Raw genomic sequence first — 23,499 nt, 5'->3', positions numbered from 1 at the left:
CGGTACTAAGTCCACTACTATTTGTAGCTGTGATGGAGGTGCTGGCTCAGAACGTAAAGGAGGGTTTACCGTGGGAGTTGTTGTATGCAGATGATCTGGTGTTGATTGCGGAAAGTATGGATGGACTGAAGGAAAAGATGAACACAAGTAGAAGGAATGTATGGAGACAAAAGGTCTGAAGGTGAATATCAGAAAGACGAAGGTGATGGCAAGTGGTAAAGCATGTGGTGAGGTGGAAAGAACTGGGAAGTGTCCCTGTGCTGTGTGCAGGAAGGGTGTCAGAGTGAACTCCATTCACTGTACAATGTGCGCTGAGTGGGTTCATCAAAAATGTAGTGGTCTGAGAGGGTCATTAACCAGTGTGGCAGCTACATTAAAGTGTAAGGTGTGCACAGAGGGAGCTGCAGATGAAGGAAATGTTGAGTTGGATCTTGGAGACGGCGTGAAGCTGGAAGGTGTGAAAACATTTTGCTACCTCGTAGACATGCTGAATGGAGAGGGTGGATCAGACTCGGCAACGGTTGCTAGAGTTTGCATAGAGCTAGAGTTGCTAGAGTTGCTAGAGTGTGCATGGAAGAAGTTTCAGGAACTGTGTGGCGTGCTGATAAGGAGGGGAGTGTCGTTGAAGCTGAAGGGAAAGGTGTATGCTGCATGTGTGAGAAGTGTTATGATTTATGGGAGCGAGAAATGGGTAATGAACGTAGGGCAGCAACAAAGGTTGGAAAGGGTGGAAATGCGAATGGTTTGATGGATGTGCGGAGTATCATTGAGAGAGAGGAAGACAAATGATGAATTGCGAAAAATGATGGAAATAGAGCCTGTGATTGATGTTGTGAAGAGGAACAGGTTGAGATGGTTTGGTCATGTGTTGAGGAAGGATGAAAGTGACTGGTTGAGAAGAGTGATGGAAATGAATGGAGAAGGAAGTAAAGGACGGGGAAGACCGAGAAAGACTTGGCTAAAGATGGTGGAAGAAGAAATGCGGGCAAGGGGGTTAACAAGGAGAGATGCAGAAAATAGGGCAAGATGGAGAAGATTGGCATGCGGACTGCAAGGCTAACCCCCGCTCTAACAGGGAAAATGGCCCTAAAATGCATGTTGTTGTGTTGTTGTTGTCTTATCTTCTTTTATCCACCATCTCTTATCTTCTCTTATCCACCATCTCTTACCTTCTCTTGTCCACCATCTTTTATCTTCTCTTTTCCACCATCTCTTATCTTCTCTTGTCCACCATCTCTTATCTTCTCTTATCCACCATCTCTTATCTTCTCTTATCCACCATCTCTTATCTTCTCTTATCCACCATCTCTTATCTTCTATTGTCCACCATCTCTTACCTTCTCTTGTCCACCATATTTTATCTTCTCTTTTCCACCATCTCTTATCTTCTCTTGTCCACCATCTCTTATCTTCTCTTATCCATCATCTCTTATCTTCTCTTATCCACCATCTTTTATCTTCTCTTCTCCACCTTCCCTTACCTTCTCTTATCCACCAGCTCTTGTCTTTTATTATCCATCATATTTTATCCTCTCTTATCCACCATCTCTTATCTTCTCTTATCCACCATCTCTTATCTTCTCTTATCCACCATCTCTTATCTTCTATTGTCCACCATCTCTTACCTTCTCTTGTCCACCATCTTTTATCTTCTCTTTTCCACCATCTCTTATCTTCTCTTGTCCACCATCTATTATCTTCTCTTATCCACCACCTCTTATCTTCTCTTATCCACCATCTTTTATCTTCTCTTCTCCACCTTCCCTTACCTTCTCTTATCCACCAGCTCTTGTCTTTTATTATCCATCATATTTTATCCTCTCTTATCCACCATCTCTTATCTTCTCTTATCCACCATCTCTTATGCTCTTTTCTCCACCTTCTCTTACCTTCTAATATCCACCATCTCTTATCTTTTATTATCCATCATCTTTTATCTTTTATCCACCATCTCATATCTTCTCTTATCCACCATCTCCTATCTTCTCTTCTCCCCCTTCTCTTACCTTCTCTTATCCAACATCTCTCATCTTCTAATCCTCAGGTGCGTCGACGACAACCGTTGACTACCTGATCATGTGTAGGCGAGATAAGGGGCACCTCCGGGACACAAAAGTGATTCCGGGGGAGGAGGCTGTTTCACTGCACCACTTGGTTGTCTGCGACATAAGGGTGAAAGGTGTGAGGAGAGCTCGGTGGGTGAAGTACAAACCGAGAATGAAGGTGTGGTGGTTGAAAGAGGTGATAGTGAGGGAGGCATTAAAAGAGAGGCTGAGTATGGTAGAGGATGATGTGGTTGAGCTTGACAGTGGTTGGATGTCAATGAAAGATCGTCTGTTGGGAGCCGTTGATGAGGTATGTGGATGTACAAAAGGACTACCGAGGCACTCGGAAACATGGTGGTGGGATGATGAAGTTGGAAAGAGGATTGACGAGAAGAGAAAGAAGTTCAAGGAGTGGCAGAAGGCAAAGTGTACGGGGGGCAGAAAAGGCAGAGCAAGAAAGTTATAAGGCAGTCTAGAAGGCTGCAAAGAAAGAGGTAGCAAAGGCGCAGGAGGCATGTATGAAAATGTTTGGATGAGGCTTGGATTTGGAAGACGGTCAGAGAGTGGTATTCAGGATTGCAAAGCAGATAGCGAAAGAGAGGTGTGATGTGAGGGAGGTGAGTTGCTTGAAGGATGAAGTGGGACAAATCATTGTGGACCCAGATGGAATTAAAGGAAGATGGAAGAGATATATGGAAACACTGTTGAATGCAGAGAATGAATGGGATGGCAACATAGAGAGTAACCCAGTTTTAGGACCAGCAGAGAAGCTAACTGAGAAGGAGGTTGAGGAAGCGATTAAAGCAATGAAGAGTAGAAAAGCTGAAGAGCCGACGGGAGTTGTGGGAGATATGTTGAAGGCAGCAGGAAGTTGGGGTGTGAAGAGAATGACAGAGATCTGTAATATGGTGGTGAAAGAAGGCCGCATTCCAGTGGATTGGGAACTGAGTTCCCAACTGAGACTGAATCTTGACTGTGGCTCGTATCGAGCGATAAAGTTATTAGAGCATGGAATGAAGGTATTGGTAAAGGTGTTGGAGAGGAGGATAAGGAAGAAATTTAAGATCGACAAAATGCAGTTTGGATTTATGCCAGGAAGCGGAACGACAGACGCACTTTTTATTGTAAGGCAGTTGCAGGAGAAATATATGGAGAAGACAAAGAAGTTGTTTATTGGGTTTGTTGATCTGGAGAAAGCATTTGATAGGGTTCCACACGAAGTTGTGACATGGGCATTGAGGAAGTTAGGAGTGGAGGAATGGTTGATCAGAGTAGTGATGGCAATGTACGAAAGAGCATGCACAGCTGTAAGGATGAAGGACGGAAACAGTGGTGAGTTTGAGGTGAAGGTGGGAGTGCATCAGGGGTTGGTACTAAGTCCACTCCGATTTGTTAGCTGTGATGGAGGTGCTGGCTCAGAACATAAAGGAGTGTTTGCCATGGGAGTTGTTGTATGCAGATGATCTGGTGTTGATTGCAGAAAGTATGGATGGACTGAAGGAGAAGATGAACAAGTGGAAGGAATGTATGGAGACAAAAGGTCTGAAGGTGAATATCGGAAAGATGAAGGTGATGGCATGTGGTAAAGCATGTGGTGAGGTGGAAAGAACTGGGAAGTGGCCGTGTGCTGAGTGCAGGAAGGGTGTCGGAATGAACTCCATTCAATATACAATGTGCACTGAGAGGGTTCATCAAAAATGTAGTGGTCTTAGAGGGTCATTAACCAGTGTGGCAGCGACATTCAAGTGGGAGGTGTGCACAGAAGGAGCTGCAGATGGAGGAAATGTTGAGTTGGATCTTGGAGACGGTGTGAAGCTGGAAGGTGTGAAAACATTTTGCTACTTCGGAGACATGCTGAATGGAGAAGGTGGATCAGTCTCGGCAAAGGTTGCTGGAGTGAGATGTGCATGGAAGACATTTCGGGAACTGAGTGGCGTGCTGACGAGGAGCGGAGTGTCGTATAAGCTGAAGGGAAAGGTGTATGCTGCATGTGTGAGAAGTTTCATGATTTATGGGAGCGAGACATGGGTAATGAACGTAGAGCAGCAACGTAGACTGGAAAGGGTGGAAATGCGAATGGTTTAGTGGATGTGTGGAGTATCGTTGAGAGAGGAAGACAAATGATGAATTGCGAAAGTTGATGGGAATAGAGACTGTGATGGATGCTGTGAAGAAAAACAGGTTGAGATAGTTTGGGTATGTGTTGAGGAAGGATGAAAGTCACTGGTTGAGAAGAGTGATGGAAATGAATGTCGATGGAAGTGGAAGACAGGGTAGACTGAGAAAGACTTGGGTAAAGATGGTGGAAGAAGAAATCTGGGCAAGGGGGTTAAAAAGGGGAGATGCAGAAAATAGGGCAAAAGGGAGAAGAATGTCATGGGGTCCGCAAGGCTAACCCCTGCTCTAGCAGGGAAAACGGCCTTAAAATGCCTGTTGTTGTTGTCTCATCTTCTCTTACCCACCATCTATCCACCATCTCTAATCTTCTCTTATCCACCATCTCTTATCCACCATCTCTTATCCACCATCTCTTATCCACCATCTCTTATCCACCATCTCGTATCCACCATCTCGTATCCACCATCTCTTATCTACCATCTCTTATCTTACCCCATCCAAAACCATGACCTTTTCTACCACTGTTAGTTCAGTATTTCTCTTTTGTAACTTTTTTATGAACTCTGTTTCATGACACACAAAAAAAAAATGGTCACTTTGATTCAGCCGTATGATCGTAAATATAGGAGATAGCGGGACGTTTGAACCGATCGAGTCAATTCACACTCTCGACTGTTGAACACTTTCTCCCTAAGATTGGCAAAACAATACTTGAGAAGATGGTTAATATTTTTTGGACAAAGAGGATACAAATGCCTTTCTTTATAATGCACATTTTGCGTTAATAACCATTTTCTGTAAAATTGGAAACTGTACCATTAACAGTGGCAAATGGTGTTTTGTTTCTGGCAAGAAAAAGCAAAATCTGCTTCTGTTATGGGTTTAAATGTAACAATGAGGAAGAGCCGATGAGGGGTTTCACTGTACTGTTTAATAATAATTACAGGGGAAGCCCGTGTCCCGAGTCAGTTACCCCCACCTGAGACCCAATCTCGACGCAAATACCCATTGACCATGCGAGTACCACTCTCAATCAGGACGTGGAGAGTGTGATGAACTGGGGAAAAGACTGGCTTGTTACTCTCAACCTAAAATGACCCACTTGTTATCTGTTTCTTGTTCAAGATCACCTTCTTTTCCGACCCTGTCTATGGATTCCTCACCTTTGCAGGAACTCCCTGTTATCTGTCTGCTTGGATTGGATATCAACTCAAACCTCAGCTGGGAAAAGTACATCTCTGATAGAGCTAAAAGCGTGTCACAGCAACTTGGCAGCTTTTTTTTGTGCTCAGCGATACCTTTCTCAAGCTGATATGCTCCATCTATACAAGGCCACTGTACGTCCTGTCATGGAGTATCATTGCCGTATTTGGGCTGGTGCGCCGGCCTGTCATCTTTCTCTTCTAGACAGAACCCAGCACCGTGCTGACATTCTGATGGGACAGGAGTTGGCACCATTCCTGGAACCTCTTTCAATCTGCCACTCTGTTGCTTCCTTGAGCCTTTTATACAGATATTTCCACGGAATGTGCTCTGAGTGTCTATCAGGTTGTTCTACCTGAGCATTCTTTCAGTCACTGAACACATCTGGCAGTTTCTTCCCATCCATACACGATATCTGTCCCAAGGAGTAAGACTATAATGTATTCTTCGTTTATTTTTCCCCACAAAGCATTACTTTGGAATGGCTTACCTGCATCCCGCTTTCCCCTCTATCTCAACTGACCTCGATTCAAGAGGAATGGCAATAGACTCCTCCTTTCTGTCTAATGTTGAATATCTATACTTGCCTTTGCGTAGGCCCCAGCTCGAGTGGCCTTAAAGGCTTTGTGTAGCAGGTGATATCTCATAAAAAGAAACATGGATGTGCATTGAGAATACATACCCCAATTGGCACCACCAAACCGTTTGGCACCAAAAGGTAACACGTTTGTAAAAGAGTAAGAACCCTGCGTCCGGAACAATTGACATCAGGTGTGAGAATCGAATCTGGGGCGATATCAGCAGCACCGCAAAAATTGTAAGGAGTGTAGGTTGCAATTGTGCTTCAAAGAATTATATAGCTATGTCAAGCCATGGTAAGCAGGACCTGGTGGGCCTACTTGAGGAGGATATGGAGAAGCTAATGGCCCAGGAAGCTGTATAGAAATGTGGCATTGTCGGAGATGTCCCACTCGTGACACACCCCAAACTCCACGTGTTCAACAATATTTTCACTGTCTGCTGCTTGGTAGGAAAATCATTCCAAACAGGAGAATTGCTGTTTATATTGACGTCATAAAGGACACAAACAACAGGCACAAATAACTAATTTAACGTGTGAGATAGAGTGATGTATTCGACACTGCGCAATGCCAGTAAATTTCAGAAAATGTTCAAAAGTGTATTTTACAATCTTTATTTTGTGTAAATTGAATTAAATACTTGAACACTGTTGAACACAAATCGCCATCTTGTTACTTCCACGAACCTCCAGTTTAGCATGACTTGAACATATTAAATAGGGTGGTGTATAAGGGTGATGTAGAAGACTGCTTCAATGTCGCTTAACAATGGAATTTTTCTTTTTAACAACATTTAACTTCATTATTAGCTCGCCTCGAACAAAGTTCCGGGGAGCTTATGTGGTGGCGCATCATCAGTCCGTCCATCCGTCCATCACTCCGTAAACAATTATCCTCAACCGCTGATTGGATTGTGAGCAAACTTGGCACAAATTACATTTGTTATGTGTTATGGGTCCCTCACCGATCTCCTGGGCTCGGTAAACCTCGGAACCCCGAGAGGAGCCCTGGCAGAAAAATATATTATTCTGTGTTGAAAATCAATAGTGAAACCACACTGATGATTAATAAATGAACAAACTGTATTAAAAATCACACACAGGAATAATGGTACAACAAATGGCAATTAAGAGTGCACTCTATATACCTTATTGCTTATGATGGTACCATCAAATAAAGCCAGATAACTCACTGCTCCCAGTGAAGGAAAAAGGACACTCCTCAATGTCTCTGTAACCTTTTCCAAGGCGAAGGTGATTTGCTCCAGCAGTCGCTAGAACAAAATCCAGTCGAAGCCCGAATCTCACTCTCCATTCGAGATTCGAATCGCGTGGAGGGGGCAATGGCGGTCGCCCCACCGAAACTGTACAAAGGCGCCCTCCAGAGGAGCACCTTCACAGCTCATTCAGCAAACCGCAATGTAGTTTGAGACGGAGCGGTCACACACACACATCCCCAACAGACGGTCGGATGTTGGGATAAAGCTGACGCGGAGCGAACCTTCGTAGGTGTTCGAAGCACGAGGTTCAAAATGCCCGACGGCTCATACTTGAGTCGATGCCACTAGGCGAGGATTCGGCGGAATCTCAGTGCCCAAAATCTGACTATGCAGATTTCTCAATTCCGGCGATAAACCCTATCGCAGGATGTCCTTTCAAGGAACTCAAAATTCCCCTCGCATCTTTCGTTAAACCACGGTCTCTATGGAGCCTCGAGGTCACGCGTCTTCTCCGACTTTGCTCGCCACGCCTCTTCTCGTCTTCCGGTTCTCGATCCGGTTTTTCTGTTTCATTTAAAATAAAATAAAATATTAACCCCTTTCCTTTTAACAACAACAACCGTTTCCTTTTAACAACAATAACCTTTTCCTTTAAACAACCATAACCATAATAATACATAGAACCCGAAATGTATCAAGTAGATGAAATCCACAACCACGGACGTGACAAATCCGTAACACTTCCCCCCCCACCCCCTCAATAAAGAAAGTTTGAACACAGCGAAAAGTTTCTTTGCATGCAAACTCTTTAAGCAAACAAAAATAAACTCACAACCCCAAAGCATCAGTGTGAGCAACAACAATCCATAGTTCTTAAAAATAAAGCAACAAAATTCCCCACAACCCCCAGAGATTTCCAAAGTTAATTCATTCTGGATAAAGCATCAGCCACGACATTGTCCCTGCCCTTTACATGTTCAATTTCCCAGTTGAACTCTTGCAAAACCAAACTCCATCTCATCAACCTCCCATTTTACTTTCAATTTCTTTTGAATGAAGGTTAAGGGTTGATCAAAAAAATCCAAAGTGAAGCAAATCGATAGCACCTTTTCCGGGAGGCCGAGCTAAGTATTCACGACATGGACGCCTTTAGGAACGTGGAGTTGATGGTTAGTCCGTGTAGGAAAGTTCACTACATGGACGCCTTTAGGAACGCGGCGTTCACGGTTAACCCGTGTAGGAACCTTGTCTCGGCTGCTCCGCAGCATTCAGTGCTTTAACTCTTTCTAACTTCCCTTATAATCACGGTTGGACCACTTGTCACTGTAGTCACGTGAATAACGGTCTCCTTCTCGGCCACTACCCTGATTAATCATTCCTTCGGGCGCTGCCGTAACTCTGGGAGCCTCCATAGTAATATCGACTGTGGCCACCACCAAAACTACCGCCACGTTTTCCTCTTCTGTAGCCCCCTCGACGCCTACGGCCTGCCCTCTCCACGGCTATGGTCCAACCATCCAAATCCTTGCCATTCCAATCCTTCTCTGCCACTTTGGCGTCTTTTGTGTTTTCAAATGTGACAAAGCCAAACCCTCTTGACCTTTGTGTTTCCCTGTCTTTTACCAGTCGCACTTCCAAAAGTGGTCCATATTGGCCGAAGACAGAGGTCAGAACCTCTTCCCTTGTTTTGAAGTTCAGTCCACCTACAAATAGCTTGCCAATATTGCCTCCATCCCTGACTGGTGCAGTGTTATTTTCCATACTGGACTTTTTAACAACCATCAGGTTACCAGAAACCTGACTACCGGCCAAATCATTCCCAATAACAACAGATACTCCCTCTACAGGAAGAGTGGCTTGTAGACCTACGGTGACTGATCCTGACACCAAATCAGACTCTAAATGGATAACATGCAGTGGAGCTCTCACACAGCCACCAATCCCCTGTAAACGAACACTACCACCAGTTGCCGTTTTCCCTGACAATGGCAAAATGCCTTCAAGCATTAACGATTGATGTGCTCCTGTGTCCCTCAATACCCTAACCTGTCTCTGGTTAGTCGAGTCTCCATCCAGTGACACAGACCCTCTGAAATAAATGGTTGGTGACCCTTTTGAGGGCAATTTTTTTTTACATTGGCCATTGCATTCGGAGTTGTACTAGTCTGACTCCGTTCTTGTTTTCCCTTTTTCAGAGCATAACATTGGGACATGAAGTGTCCAGGTTTATGGCAAAAAGCGCAAGTAGGCCCAGAGGAGAACCTCGTGGTCTGCCTCGAGCCCCCGGGAAGATAGGTCTGTCTTGGAACCGTAGTCTTCGGATTTCTAGAAGTTGTGGTGTCAGAATTTGACCACAAGAACCTGATACCAACTGTAAAGCATGGTGGTGGAAATATTATGGTTTGGGGCAGATTTGCTGCATCAGGGCCTGGGCAGCTCACCATCATAGAATCCACTATGAATTCTTAATTGTACCAGAGGGTGCTTGAGGATAATGTGAGGCCATCTGTCAGAAAGTTGAAGCTTAACCGATGGTGGACCTTGCAACATGACAATGACCCTAAACATACCAGTAAATCCACCAAGGAATGGCTGAAAATAAAGAAATGGAGGGTTCTGGAATGGCCAAGTCAAAGCCCGGATCTAAATCCCATCGAGATGTTGTGGGGTGATATGAAACGAGCTGTGCATGCAAGAAACCCCTCAAACATCACACAGCTGAAAGAATTCTGCATGGAGGAGTGGGCAAAAATTTCTCCCAGTCGATGTCAGACTGGTAGACAGTTATAAGAAACGCCTACTTGAGGTTGTTTCTGCCAAAGGGGGCAATACCACCTATTAGAGCCAAGGGTGTACTTACTTTTTTCACATGCGAAATTTGCATTCATGTTTATTTAAATTATACAATGGACTACAAAATGTAAATGTTTCATGATATTTGTTATATTATATCACCTTTATCTATCAATATTGTTGAAATGAAGATCAAATAGCTGTATGTTGAAATACGTTGAAAAAGTAAAAACTTTACATGGGGTGTACTTACTTTTTCACGTGACTGTCCATCCGTAGCATTATCTCGACATTTGGAAATGTATCCGCTACTTTCTTGTCCATCAACAGTTTGTAAAGGAAATGTTCTCTCCCTATGTTATCATCTTCGTATTCCAGTAAATGAGTGAAGAAGGCTGAAAACTGCACAAGTTCAACACCAAGTGTTTGATCTAGATCATCCTTGTACTCAGCAACCAATTTTGCTGCAGCTGCTTCGATTTCATCGCAGTCCAGTGATTCCAGTTCATGCAAGAAACCGAAAAGAGAACAGGTGTTTTCATAGGCTTCCAATTGTTGCTCCAATGAACTCAGAAACTGATCAATTACTGGAAGAAAATTCTGAACTCGAAATTTTCAGACAGTGAGAGTGCAGCTTCTTCTGATCGTCCATATGTGGAGGCCCCCTGGTTGTGGAGGCCCCTGGGCAACTGCCCAGCTTGCCCATTCATAAATCTGGCCCAGTCTCTATCTCTTTGCTGATGACTCCACTCTCTGCCGTTCCACAACTCAACCCTGAGATCGGCAGGTGGCATCCTCTTCACTCCCTACGGACTTGGACAAAATCACAAACTGGTCAAACAAGTGGAACATGTCTTTTAATTCTGACAAATCTCTCACTCTCACAAAGTCTCTCCAAAAAGACCATCTGGAAAACCCTCCCATTTACTTTCTCAACAATCCTCTCGAAGAAGATCTGTCACTCAAGCTTTTGGGTCTCACAATCTGCCATGATCTTTCCTGGGAAAACCACTTTTCTAAGATGGCCTCCAAAGACTGTCGCCGACTGGGCATCCTCCATCGTGTGACGTCCTTCCTTGGCACCTTTGATCTCCTCACCACATACAAAGCTTTCATCCACAGCTTGATGGAGTACTGCTCTCCCTTTTGGGTTGGTGCTCCTTTCCTAACACCTAGCTCGGTTTCACGCTGACGAAACCAGAGCTTTCAGAATCATTGGAATCTCCCGCGATGAAGCTGATTCTGATGGCCTTTCACTCGCTCACCGCAGACTGGTGGCCTTCTGTTGGTGGTCTTTCTGTCTTCTACCGTCTCCTATCTGGCCTAGGTCCCCCAGCACTGTCTGTGCTCTGTCCTCTAAATATTCCTTCAGGACGCACAAGATCTGCCTGTATTCCTCTTCTGATAAATCTGCCAAAATCAAGACTCTCTGCTCACCTTCACTCTTTCGTTCCTCTTTTCTCCCCCGTCTGGAACAAACTCCCACACTCTCTTCAATCCCACTCCTCCCTCCAGGTCTTTAAAACTGCTGTTCACCACCATCTCTTATCTTCCCCCATCCAAAACTTTGATCTTTTCTACCCCCGTTAATACACCCCAAATCCACCTCTTTCAATCTCCGACTTCATTGCTGAAATGCCTAGTATTGTCAATTTGTTTTATACGTTGTACCATCCCTTCCCTCCCCACCCCCAGCCCTCTCTCTTCCACAGATCTCTGGTGGTCCCCGTTCTCTACTGTTGTTTTGCTTGTTTGATTCGCTCTCTCTCTCCCCATCTTGTCTCCCGCTCCCTTCATTATGTTTTATTTGATATGTTTTGCGTTTAATGTTCGCTCTTACACAAGCCTCGATCTTACATACAAAAAAAGTCAAGCTTATGTGAGCAGGTCCTGGTGGCCTTACTTGAGATAGATATGGAGGAGCTCTTGGCCCAGGAAGCTGTATATGAATGTAACATTGTGGGAGAAGGACCAGGAGGGGAAGCAGGAGACGTGCCGATAGCGATTGAGGACCCAAGCCTCCCCCCTCTCAAACCCTCCCTCCCTCCTCTCCAACCCCCCCAACCCCCACCTCCCCACTCCTCCCCCTCCCAACCCCCCACCTCCACCTCCCCACCAGCCCCTGGAAAAGGCAGCACCAATAACACAGATTAGTGGGACACCATTGCCTTTGACTAGATAATGTTGTTTATTAGTCAACTAATGGCACAGGTGATGATTAAAATGCAGGAGGGACAAGGTGGCTGGCATTAGACATGACATGCATGCAAGGCAGGTAGAGGTAAAGGCTGATATGAAGGTTATGGGCAATGAGATAGCCGCAACGCTCAAGGCTGTATGGGGATAGGTGACTGAGCATGTGGATGGTGTCCACAACGAGATGGGGGCAGGTGAGGCTAGAATGATGGAGATAATTGTGATAAAAGAAGAGGTTTGTAGCGACCCATGGGTCCCCCAAGCAAGACCAGCATCAGAATCTCCTTGCTCCAGCCGGTGACGTCACCGGCGGGGAACCGCGGCACCAGGGTGGCTGGTCACGTGACCACCAAAGCGTGCCGCGCGTGCGGGTATATTCCGCTACACCTGTTGATCACGTGACCACTGAAGCACGCCTCGCCTGAGAGACGTGGCTTTCGGTTTCGGTTTCGGTTTCTGGTTGTGCTTTATAATGCAGCCCGATAAATGGGCTTTTCAGTGTTCCCGAGTTGGTTTTGATAATAAATCTCTTCTCGGACGAGTTTGTGTCTTGCCCGTCATTTTGTCCGTCTCATGCTGGAGCCCGGGCTCCTTCACTGGTGACCCCGACGTGATGGACACTGCAGTGTCCCTCAAGCTGCCCACCTTCTGGGAAACACATGCCGCCGTCTGGTTCACGCAGGCGGACTCCCAGTTTGCCCTGCGTGGCATAACGGAGGACGCCACCCGCTACCATTACATGGTCGCCGCGCTCGGCTCCACGACCGCCGCCCGCTCCCTGAGCTTCCTCCAGAACCCGCCCACTGACGGCAAGTACGACGCCATCAAGGCACTTCTGCTGGGCGCGTTCGCCCTCTCCCCGGCTGAGCGCGCACGACGCCTGCTCGACCTACCTGAGCTCGGCGATACGCGCCCGTCCGAGCGCATGGACTACATGCTCGCGTTGCTCGGCGAGCACCCCTCGGATTTCCTGTTTCAGGAGCTCTTTCTTCGCCAGCTCCCGGCCCCGGTACGGGTCGCCCTGGCAGGTACGACCATCGTAAACCCCCGTGACCTCGCCAAGGAGGCCGACAAGATCGCTTCGGCAAGCCAGCTCACCGGAGCGGCGAGCCAGCTCGTCGGGGTGGCAGCCGGGAGCCTTCCCGCCCACCCACCCGGTGCCCGCGACGCAGTTTCCTTCCCGGAGGCCGCCGGGCCGGCACGACTGGCAGTGCCGACGCCGCGTCACCCGGTCCCGACGCGTCGACCCGAGCCCCCACCGGACCCGGCCTGGTGCTATTTCCATGCCAGGTTTGGGCGGCAGGCCCGATCATGCCGACCCCCATGCACGTTCGGCAAGTTGGGAAACGGGCGAGCCGGCGTTCCCTCCCAGCAATGAACGCTGGCCCTTCCGGAAACCTGCTGTTCATCGTGGACCGAGCGTTGGGGCGACGCTTCCTCTGCGACACCGGCGCCCAGCTGAGCGTCATTCCCGCTTCGGCGGAGGACAGGCGGGCCGCCGTTTGCGGCCCCTCCTTGGTCGCGGCCAACGGCTCCGCCATCCGCACCTTCGGCCCACGCACCGTCGCCCTCCGCTTCGGCAGCCAGCTCTTTCACTGGGAGTTCGTGACGGCGGACGTCCCCATGGCTTTGCTCGGGGCCGATTTCCTGTGCGCCCACGGGCTGCTGGTCGACATGAAACGCCGGCGTCTCATCAACGCCGAGACTTTCAGCTCCCTGGCGTGCGCCTTGAGCCAGGCCGCGCACACCGAGTTTTCCTGCGCCCTCCCATTGGCGGATGACTTCGCACGTCTCCTCGCGGAGTTCCCGGCCCTCACGCGGCTGACGTTTTCGGCCATCGCGGTGCGGCACGGCATCGAGCATCACATCCCCACTACGGGCCCGCCGGTGTACGCCCGTGCTCGACGTCTCGACCCCGCCAAACTCGCTGTCACCAAGGCTGAGTTCACGACGCTGGGGCGCCTCGGCATCGTGCGGCGCTCCGACAGCGCCTGGGCCTCGCCGCTGCACATTGTCCCGAAGCCGGGGGGCGGATGGCGGCCATGCGGCGACTACCGCCGCCTCAACGATGCCCCTACCCCCGACAGGTACCCCGTCCCGCACATCCAGGATTTTTCTGCCCGGTTGGCGGTGCGGACCATTTTTTCTAAAGTGGACCTGATTCGGGGGTACCACCAGGTGCCCGTCCGCCCGGCCGACATCCCGAAGACGGCCGTGATCACACCTTTCAGCCTCTTCGAGTTCCTCCGGATGCCCTTCGGCCTCAAAAACGCGGCGCAGGCCTTCCAGCGCCTAATGGACGGCGGGCTGCATGACCTGCCGTTCCTCTTCACCTACCTGGACGACATCCTCGTCGCCAGCACGTCCAGAGCCGAGCACCTCCTCCACCTCCGGACGCTGTTCGGCTGCCTCAGCGAGCACGGCTTGATTGTCAACCCAGCCAAATGTCACTTTGGTGCGGCGACGATCGACCTTTTGGGCCACCGCATCACCCGGAACGGCGCTGTGCCGCTGCCGGCCAAAGTCGAGGCTATCGCCGCTTTCCCGCGCCCCCGCTCTGTCAAGGCGCTGCAGGAGTTCCTCGGGATGGTGAACTTCTATCACCGCTTCGTGCCCCGAGCGGCGCAACTCATGCGGCCCTTGTACACCGCCCTCCGCGGCCAGCCGGCGAAGCACGACGTCGTCTGGTCCACGGACATGGACGCGGCTTTTGCCGGCGCGAAACAGGCCCTCGCCAACGCCACGCTGCTGGCCCACCTGGTACCCCATGCCCCCATCGCCCTCACCATGGACACCTCCGACTACACCATGGGCGCGGTCCATGAACAATGGGTGAACGAGGCCTGGCAGCCGCTCGCGTTCTTCAGCCGGCAACTCCTGCCCAACGAGCTGAAGTACAGCATGTTCGACCGCGAGCTCCTCAGGCTGTACCTGGCCGTCCGCCATTTTCGCCACCTCCTGGAGGGCCGCCCATTCACGGCCTTTGTCGACCACAAGCCATTGATTTTCGCAATGGCCAAGGTCACGGAGCCGTGGTCGGCCCGCCAGCAGCGCCACCTCTCCGCCATGTCGGAATACACCACGGACATCCGGCACGTCGCCGGAAAGGACAACACCGTGGCCGACTGCCTTTCTCAGGCCGGCGCCAATGCCATCCACCTCGGCGTGGATTTCGCCCTGATGGCGACGGACCAGGCCACCGACGGCACGGTGCAGGCGCTCAGGGTGGCAGACACGGGCCTCCGCTTGGCTGACGTCCCCTTCGCGGGCACGGTCCTGCTTTGCGACGTCTCCCAAGGCCGACCGTGCCCCATCGTGCCGGTCTCCTGGTGGCGTCGCATTTTCGCTTCCCTCCACGACCTCTCGCACCCAGGCCGGAAGGCGTCCCAGAAGCTGGTGTCGGCACGCTTCGTCTGGCATGGGTTGCGATGGGATGTCCGTGACTGGGCCAACGCCTGCACAGCCTGCCAGCGGGCCAAGGTCCACCATCACACCCTGGCTTCGTTGGCTCCTTTCACTGTGCCCGAGCGGCGTTTCGACCATGTCCACGTGGACCTGGTGGGTCCCCTGCCCCCATCGCAGGGGTTCACCCACCTGCTCACCATGGTGGACAGGACCACCAGGTGGCCGGAGGCCGTGCCCCTCACCTCCACCACCACCGCCAACGTGGCGCAGGCGTTCATCGCCACCTGGGTCGCGCGCTTCGCCGCACCAGCGGACATCTAGTCCGACCGCGGCCCACAGTTCACCTCCGAACTTTGGGGCGTGGTCGCCCGCTCGTTGGGAGTCACGCTGCACTGCACCACGGCCTACCACCCCCAAGCCAACGGGTTGTGCGAGCGGTTTCACCGCTCCATGAAGGCCGCACTCATGGCCGGCCTCCAGGACGACGGGTGGGCCGACCGGCTCCCGTGGGTCCTTTTGGGCCTCCGCACGGCCCCCAAGGAGGACCTCCAGGTGTCCACCACCGAGCTGGTGTACGGCCAGACTCTCCGCGTCCCGGGCGAGTTCGTTCCCGACGCCACCAGCCCCTGGTCCGCCGCGCGCCAGCGCACGGACATCCAGGAGGCCGCCCAATGTTTCGCCCTGGTGCCAACGTCCCGCCACGGCGACCCCCACTCCTACGTCCCCCCAGCACTCCGCATGGCGGAGTACGTCTTTGTGCGCCACGACGCGCACCGGGGGCCGCTCCGGCCACCATACGACGGACCCTTCCGGGTCCTACGCTGGGACAACAAGTCCTTCATCATCAGCATCGGCGGCCGGGCGGACCGGATCTCGCTGGACCGCCTCAAACCGGCCGACATGGACGTCGGCCAGCCGCCACGGCTGGCTCTACCACCTCGGCGCGGCCGCCCCCCGTCCACTGCACCGTTTCGGTCGGGTCATCCGGACCCCCCTCAGGTTGACCTCCCTGGACCAAGTCCATTCTGGGGGGGCGTGTGTAGCGACCCATGGGTCCCCCAAGCAAGACCAGCATCAGAATCTCCCTACTCCAGCCGATGACGTCACCGGCGGGGAACCGCGGCGCCAGGGTGGCTGGTCACGTGACCACCAAAGCGTGCCGCGCGTGCGGGTATAATCCGCTACACCTGTTGATCACGTGACCACCGAAGCACACCTCGCCTGAGAGGCGTGGCTTTCGGTTTCGGTTTCGGTTTCTGGTTGTGCTTTATAATGCAGCCCGATAAACGGGCTTTTCAGTGTTCCCGAGTTGGTTTTGATAATACATCTCTTCTCGGACGAGTTTGTGTCTTGCCCGTCATTTTGTCCGTCTCATGCTGGAGCCCGGGCTCCTTCAGGTTAATGGATTTAAACAGGGAGTACAATGACTTGTGAATGAGCGAAAATAACTGAAGAAGCAAATCAGAAGTAATACAGGATCTAAGGGCAGCTCGAGAAATGCCCTTAGATTCTGTATTTGGACTTGAACAGCAGGAAGGATGTAAAAAGAGAAATGTTGGCAAGTAAGAAAATATTTAAAAATGGGACATAATGGCCGGACACAGAAGATAAAATAAATGGGACGAAGGATTAGAGACGAAAGAACGGAAAATGAAAGAAATATTTGAAGGCACTAAAGTAATCTCAAGCACAATAAGACAAGCGAGAGGGCAAATAATGTTGAGGAGGAGATCATGGAATATGAAGAAACAATGTGTGAAGATCGGGATAACACATGACAGGTGCAGGTGGAGAGGATATGAGCGATCAAAGAGGATCACGACGAGCTGAGGCTGTGTGAACTGGAGCAAATTCATGGTGTGAAAGGGTGTGTGCCGAGCTTGGGTGGAATAAAGAAGCTGGGGTTCCTTGGAGTGCCGAACCTGAGAGTAATGGAGTGTGTACCGTGAGCGTGCAGTGTGGAGTGCATGAACGAGCGATGGTACGGGTCATGCATCGATTCAGACGGGGGTAACCGTTAGCTTGACTGAGGGGAGGGGCGAGGTTACCGAGTGGGAAATATTTTAAATGTTAATATGTTCTCATCCTGTGCGCCGGGGATTAAAAAGAACAGGTTTGTAATCCGTACCGGTCCAAGGGAGGGTACATTTCAAGACACTCCTTGTCACTGTGTGTTAACGGTCTGTGTCGGGCAAAACGCCCGTATGCAGATGATTGAAAAAAAAATTCCCAAGAAACGGTGTGCTGCTGAGTGTGCGCGGCACAAATGCTGCATCCGGCACAATTGGCAAATTCAGCTGCGGGATCTCCGTGGAAAGGCTCATATCTAAAGTTGTGTGTGAACTGTCATGGAGAGACCCATGTGTGTGAATGGAGTGAGATTGATTGTGGAGTGGATCGTGTGAATAAATGGTGTGCGTGAGACGGCTGGTGTGTGTAAGTTGTGTACGCTGGGCCATGAGGCGATTTGGGGACGCACCACGTTGTGGTGAAGTGTTGTGGTTGTGGTGAAGGTTAGGGGCTGCGCATATGTGTGTGACGTCTGTGGGGGTTCCGCAGCGCGAGCAGTGGATGTGGAGAACACATCCGTGTTCCCGTCGGGAATCCGCCAAATGTGAGTGCGAACATTTAAATTCATTGGCAGGTTCCAGATGTGCGGCAGAACTTTCCCACAGAGGGGGAATTACATAGGATAGAACATTTAGTGCGGAAGCGGCTTAAAAGCTGGAACTCCAGAGCAATCGCTGCTGTTTGAACGTGTTGGGCACCCGAGGAGAAGCTGCCTACCTGTTCATGCCATGGAAGGATCACCTGCTGAGATAAATTGTCTTGCCAGGTTTGGCATTCTCAATCGGTGTCAGTCGTTACTTAACATCCCGTTAGGCCGCGAAGCTAGTTCAGAGGTCGGTGAGAGTCCGAGAAATTCCAGAAAATGTTTTAAATAATTTTTCAATCTTTATTTCATGGAAATTGAATTAAATACTTAAACACTGTTGAATACAAATCGCCGCCTTGTTATTTCCACTAACCTAAAGGTTAGCATGCTTCAACAGCGCTTAACATCCGGAATTTTTATTTTTAACAATATTTAACTTCATGATTAGTTCACCTGGAACGATTTTCCGGGGAGCTAATGTGATGGTGCGTCATCAGTCCGTCCATACGTCCATTTTTCCATAAACACTTGCAACTTTTTCTCCTCAACCGCTGATTGAATTGTGACGAAACTTGGCACAAATAATATTATTATTTTGTGACTAAAGTTTTCCACGGCATTAAAAAATTGGGTCTTCCGGGAGTCAAAGTGGATCCATGTTTAACGCCCCCAAAATAGGAAGTAGCTTTTGACTGAAATTACACACACTATTTTGATGAAACTCGACCACAACCGTCATCACCTTTGATGTACCAATGTTTGTTCATGGCACGTAGAAAATCGAAGTCTAAGGGGCTCAATGGGAGGGGGGGGGGGGTGGTGGGGGAGGGGCAAGTGTGTCGAGGTTTGACCCCTCAAAATAGATATATGCTTTATTCTCTGAAACTACACACACAATTTTGATGCCACTTGACCACAACCTTCACCACCCGTGCTGTAACAAAGTTTGTTCATGGCATTAAAAAAAATCTGCCCCTTTGGGGTTGTGCAGGGGGCAGGGTCTGCCCTCCAAAATAGGTATTTGCTTTCTTCACAGAAACTACACATCCAATTCCAATAAAACTTGACCACAACATTATGTTCATCACCCATGATGTACCAACGTTTTTTCCCAGCATTTACAAAAATGGGGTCTAAGGTAGTCTATGGGGATTGGGGGGGGGGGGGGGGGGAGGTGGATGGAGGTTGATTTTTCTTTTGTTTGTTTAAAGTCTTATGATGACGTTTGTATGATTGTACATGCTGCCCTGTCCTCCAGCATCCATTCAAATTGGTTAAAAATGCCCTGATATGGTTTAAAACACCTTTATTCAGTGTCGTATACTGTTTATTCTACCAGATGAGCACCCGGGGGTGTTGCCCCTCTGTTTATATTTCGATGGAAGTATACATTTCATGACGTAACATGTTCTATGATCTCTCAAGATGGATCTCAGTCTCATTTCCCTCCAAACTACTGACGCTGATTTGTACACAGGTGATGTCTATCCTGTAAATGTGGAAGGCAGACAACACAACAATGATTCATCTGTCACAGAAGATTCAAAATGTGCTTCGACAAAGAAAGGTTCAGATGACATTCACATGACAAACGGAAGTGCTGCCTGTTTTGCAACTGGTGAGTGGAAACGTAAAAAATTAACTTTGCAGAAGAGATCTTTTGTGTTGAGAAAATATTAAATTTTTGGAAAAGTGTTAAATATTTAGCATTTTGATTTTGACAAAAAAAAAGAAAATTGTTGTGTTTTTTCTTTCTGTAGAACAATCCAGAAGTAATAAGGGACAAACAAGGTCCAGGCGCAGCTTGACAGTGAAGAAGAAGCCTTTTTTGAAGAAAGAATCACGAGATCAAGACTCACTTCCTATAAAATACAAGTGCATGTCTGGGCCTCACAACACCAAGATTAATATTAAATTGAACAAACACAAAAGGGTTGTAGAAAGGGGAATACGTTACAAGTGTAATGTATGCAGAATGGATTTTGCTTCAACGAATAACATCAAAATACACAGGAGGATTCATACAGGAAAACACCCCCACAAGTGCTCTGTCTGTGATGAAGGTTTCTTGGCAAAAAGCAATTTGAAGAAACATAGGAGGATCCATACAGGAGAGCGACCTTACAAATGCTCGATATGTGATAAAGGTTTCTCTCGAAAAAACAGTTTGAAATTACATATGAGGATCCATACAGGAGAGCAACCTTACAAATGCTCGATATGTGATAAAGGTTTCTCTCGAAAAAACATTTTGAAATTACATATGAGGATCCATACAGGAGAGCAACCTTACAAATGCTCGATATGTGATAAAGGTTTCTCTCGAAAAGACAGTTTGAAATTACATATGAGGATCCATACAGGAGAGCAACCTTACAAATGCTCGATATGTGATAAAGGTTTCTCTCAAAAAGGCAATTTGAAACCACATATGAGGATCCATACAGGAGAGCAACCTTACAAATGCTCGATATGTGATAAAGGTTTCTCTCGAAAAGACAGTTTGAAATTACATATGAGGATCCATACAGGAGAGCAACCTTACAAATGCTCGATATGTGATAAAGGTTTCTCTCAAAACAGCCATTTGAAATTACATATGAGGAACCATACAGGAGAGCAACCTCAAAAATGCTCGATATGTGATAAAGGTTTCTCTCAAAAAGACAGTTTTAAATTACATATGAGGATCCATACAGGAGAGCAACCTCACAAATGCTCGATATGTGATAAAGGTTTCTCTCGAAAACACAGTTTGAAATTACATATGAGGATCCATTCAGGATAACAACCTTACAAATGCCCGATAGGTGATAAAGGTTTCTCTCAAAAAGGCAATTTGAAATTACATATGAGGATCCATACAGGAGAGCTGAAATCTGTAATACCAGGATATGAAAAATGAGATGAAGAGGATTTGGAAATTGAAGAAATCTGAAATTGTACCAGTGATAGTCAGAGCAACAGGGAATCCGGATGATCAAGAAAATCCCAAAGAAGTACTTATAAAGCATTCCGGGGAATATCATGACAAAGAATCTGCAGGTGGAAGCTGTCAGAGGTTCAGTGAGGATTCTGAAACGAGCTCTTGGACCAAAGCTATGAGAACGAAGTTTCACAAACTGGTTAATGAAAAAGAATCCTTTACCGAAAAAGGAGGTGGAGATTTTGAGTTCTGGGAGAATTTTTTGTTTTTTGTTTTTTTGTATACAAGATCGACGCTCGTGAAAGAGCGAACATTAATCACACAGAAAGGCAAACCGACACATAAAACATATAACATCGGGAGCGGTAGACAAGATGGGGAGAGAGGGGGAAGAACACAAACACAACATTTGAGAGCAGGGACCGAGAGACATGGAGACATCGAGAGATCTGTGGGAGGGAGAGGGCTTTGGGGGGGAGGCATGGGAAGGGGGGGTGGGAGAGGTATAAAACATATGGACACTGCCAGGACTTCCAGGAAAGAAGTTGGAATTTCAAACAAGGTGGATCTGGGGTGAATTATTGGGGGTAGAAAAGATCAAGGTTTTGGATGGGGGAAGATAAGAGATGGTGGTGAACAGCTGTTTTAAAGACCTGGAGGGAGGAGTGGGATTGAAGGGAGTGTTGGAGTTTGTTCCAGAGGCGGGAGAAAAGAGGAATGAAAGAGTGAAGGTGAGCAGAGAGCCGAGATTTCAGCAGTTTTACCATCAGAGGGTTGCTGGCAGATCTTGTGCGACCTGTAGGAATATTTGGGGGACAGAGCGCAACGAGAGCTGGGGGAGCAAGGCCGGAGAGGAGTCGGTAGAAGACAGAAAGACCACCTACCTGCCTGCGGTGAGTGAGTGAAAGGCCCTCAGAGATAGCTTCATCGCGAGAGATTCCAATGATTCTGAAAGCTTTGGTTTCAACAGCGTGAAGGCCGAGCTAGGTGTGAGGCAGGAGCACCGGCCCATAGGGGAGAACAGTATTCCATTGAGCTGCGGATGAAAGCCTTGTATGTGTTGAGGAGCTGAGGTGTGTCTCGGAAGGACTTCGCACGACGGAGGATGCCCAGTCGGCGACTTGCTTTGGAGGCCAGCTTGGAAATGTGGTTTTCCCAAGAAAGATCATGGCAGATAGTGAGACCCAAAAGCTTGAGCGACAGAACTTCTTGGAGAGGATTGTTGAGAAATTAGATGGGAGGGTTGTCCAGTCGATCTTTTCGGAGAGACAGAGTAAGATTGTGAGATTTGTCAGGATTGAAAGACATGTTCCACTTGTTTGACCAGACTGTGATTTTGTCCAGGTCTTCAGAGAGTGAGCAGACTGCCGATCTGAGGGAAGAGGAATGGAGCGGCAGAGAGTGGAGTCATCAGCAAAGAGATAGAGAGGATTTTCCAGAGAGTCAGAGAGATCATTGATAAAGACCAGAAAAAGCACAGGGCCCAGCACACTGCCTTGGGGAACTCCAGCCTGAACAGGAAGGGCCACATGAGAGAAATCCATTCAGGGCCACACGTTGACTACGACCAGAGAGGAAGTCCGCAAGCCATGCATGGAGATTTCCATGGATACCATAGGAGGAGAGTTTGGTGAGCAGAGCTGGGTGCCAGACTGTATCAAAGGCATGTGATATGTCAAGGGAGACAGCTCTGATTTCCTGTTTGGCATTGAGGACCTCCATCCATTGTTGCGACAGCAGAAGCAGCATGTCCAGATTAGAGTGACCTGGTCTGAAACCAAATTGATGATCAGAGATCAAGCCATTGGAGAAGAGGAAAGATTTCATATCCGAAGCAATGATGGATTCCATGACTTTGCTGATAATTGGGAGCAGGCTGATTGGTCTGTAGTTGCAAGGATCTGTTTTTGCACCTTTTTTGTGTAAAGCGGTAATGTTTGCTGATTTCCAGGATGCTGGCAGATGACCTTGAGCAAAAGATAGGGTTAAAAGAACAGAGAGAGGATGAGATAGAGCGGCAGAGCAGGATTTTAGGACCCGTGGGCTGATGCCGTCTGGTCCAGTTGCAGAATCAGAGTCGAGGTTAGACAAAAACTCCTCCACCTTGTCAGGAGAGAAGGACACAGAGTCCAGGAGCAGTTGGGTTCGACTGGGAAAGGTGGGAACAGAGAGAGATGGGTTTGGGACTAAAGATTTTGAGGTAAACACAGAGTTGAGGCATTCGGCTTTGTCACGTGCGATGTCAACTGTCTGGCCATTTGAGGTAAGGGAGGGGATGGAGGGGGAACAAACACCAGAAACGGATTTGACCAGACACCACCAGGATTTGGAGGAAGGAGACAGGTTTGAGAGTTCAT

The 23,499-nt window shown here is 48.7% G+C and overlaps 1 protein-coding gene across 1 annotated transcript in view; it reads left to right on the top strand.

Moving 5' to 3' along the window:
- Positions 1-21,583, top strand: part of LOC137420568 (uncharacterized) — a 44,316-nt gene extending 22,733 nt beyond the window's left edge. The window contains exons 3-5 of the mRNA XM_078786754.1: positions 19,694-19,834; positions 19,977-20,942; positions 21,027-21,583. Coding sequence (XP_078642880.1) covers positions 19,694-19,834; positions 19,977-20,942; positions 21,027-21,121 — 1,202 coding nt within the window. The 3' untranslated portion in view covers positions 21,122-21,583. The remainder of the gene's footprint in view (positions 1-19,693; positions 19,835-19,976; positions 20,943-21,026) is intronic.
- The last annotated feature ends 1,916 nt before the right edge of the window (positions 21,584-23,499 follow it).

The sequence above is a fragment of the Myxine glutinosa genome, chromosome 1 (genome assembly GCF_964187855.1).
Source record: "Myxine glutinosa chromosome 1, kmMyxGlut1.1, whole genome shotgun sequence".
In the NCBI taxonomy this organism is placed as follows: Eukaryota; Metazoa; Chordata; class Myxini; order Myxiniformes; family Myxinidae; genus Myxine; species Myxine glutinosa.
This window is presented reverse-complemented; position numbering and strand designations above follow the sequence as displayed.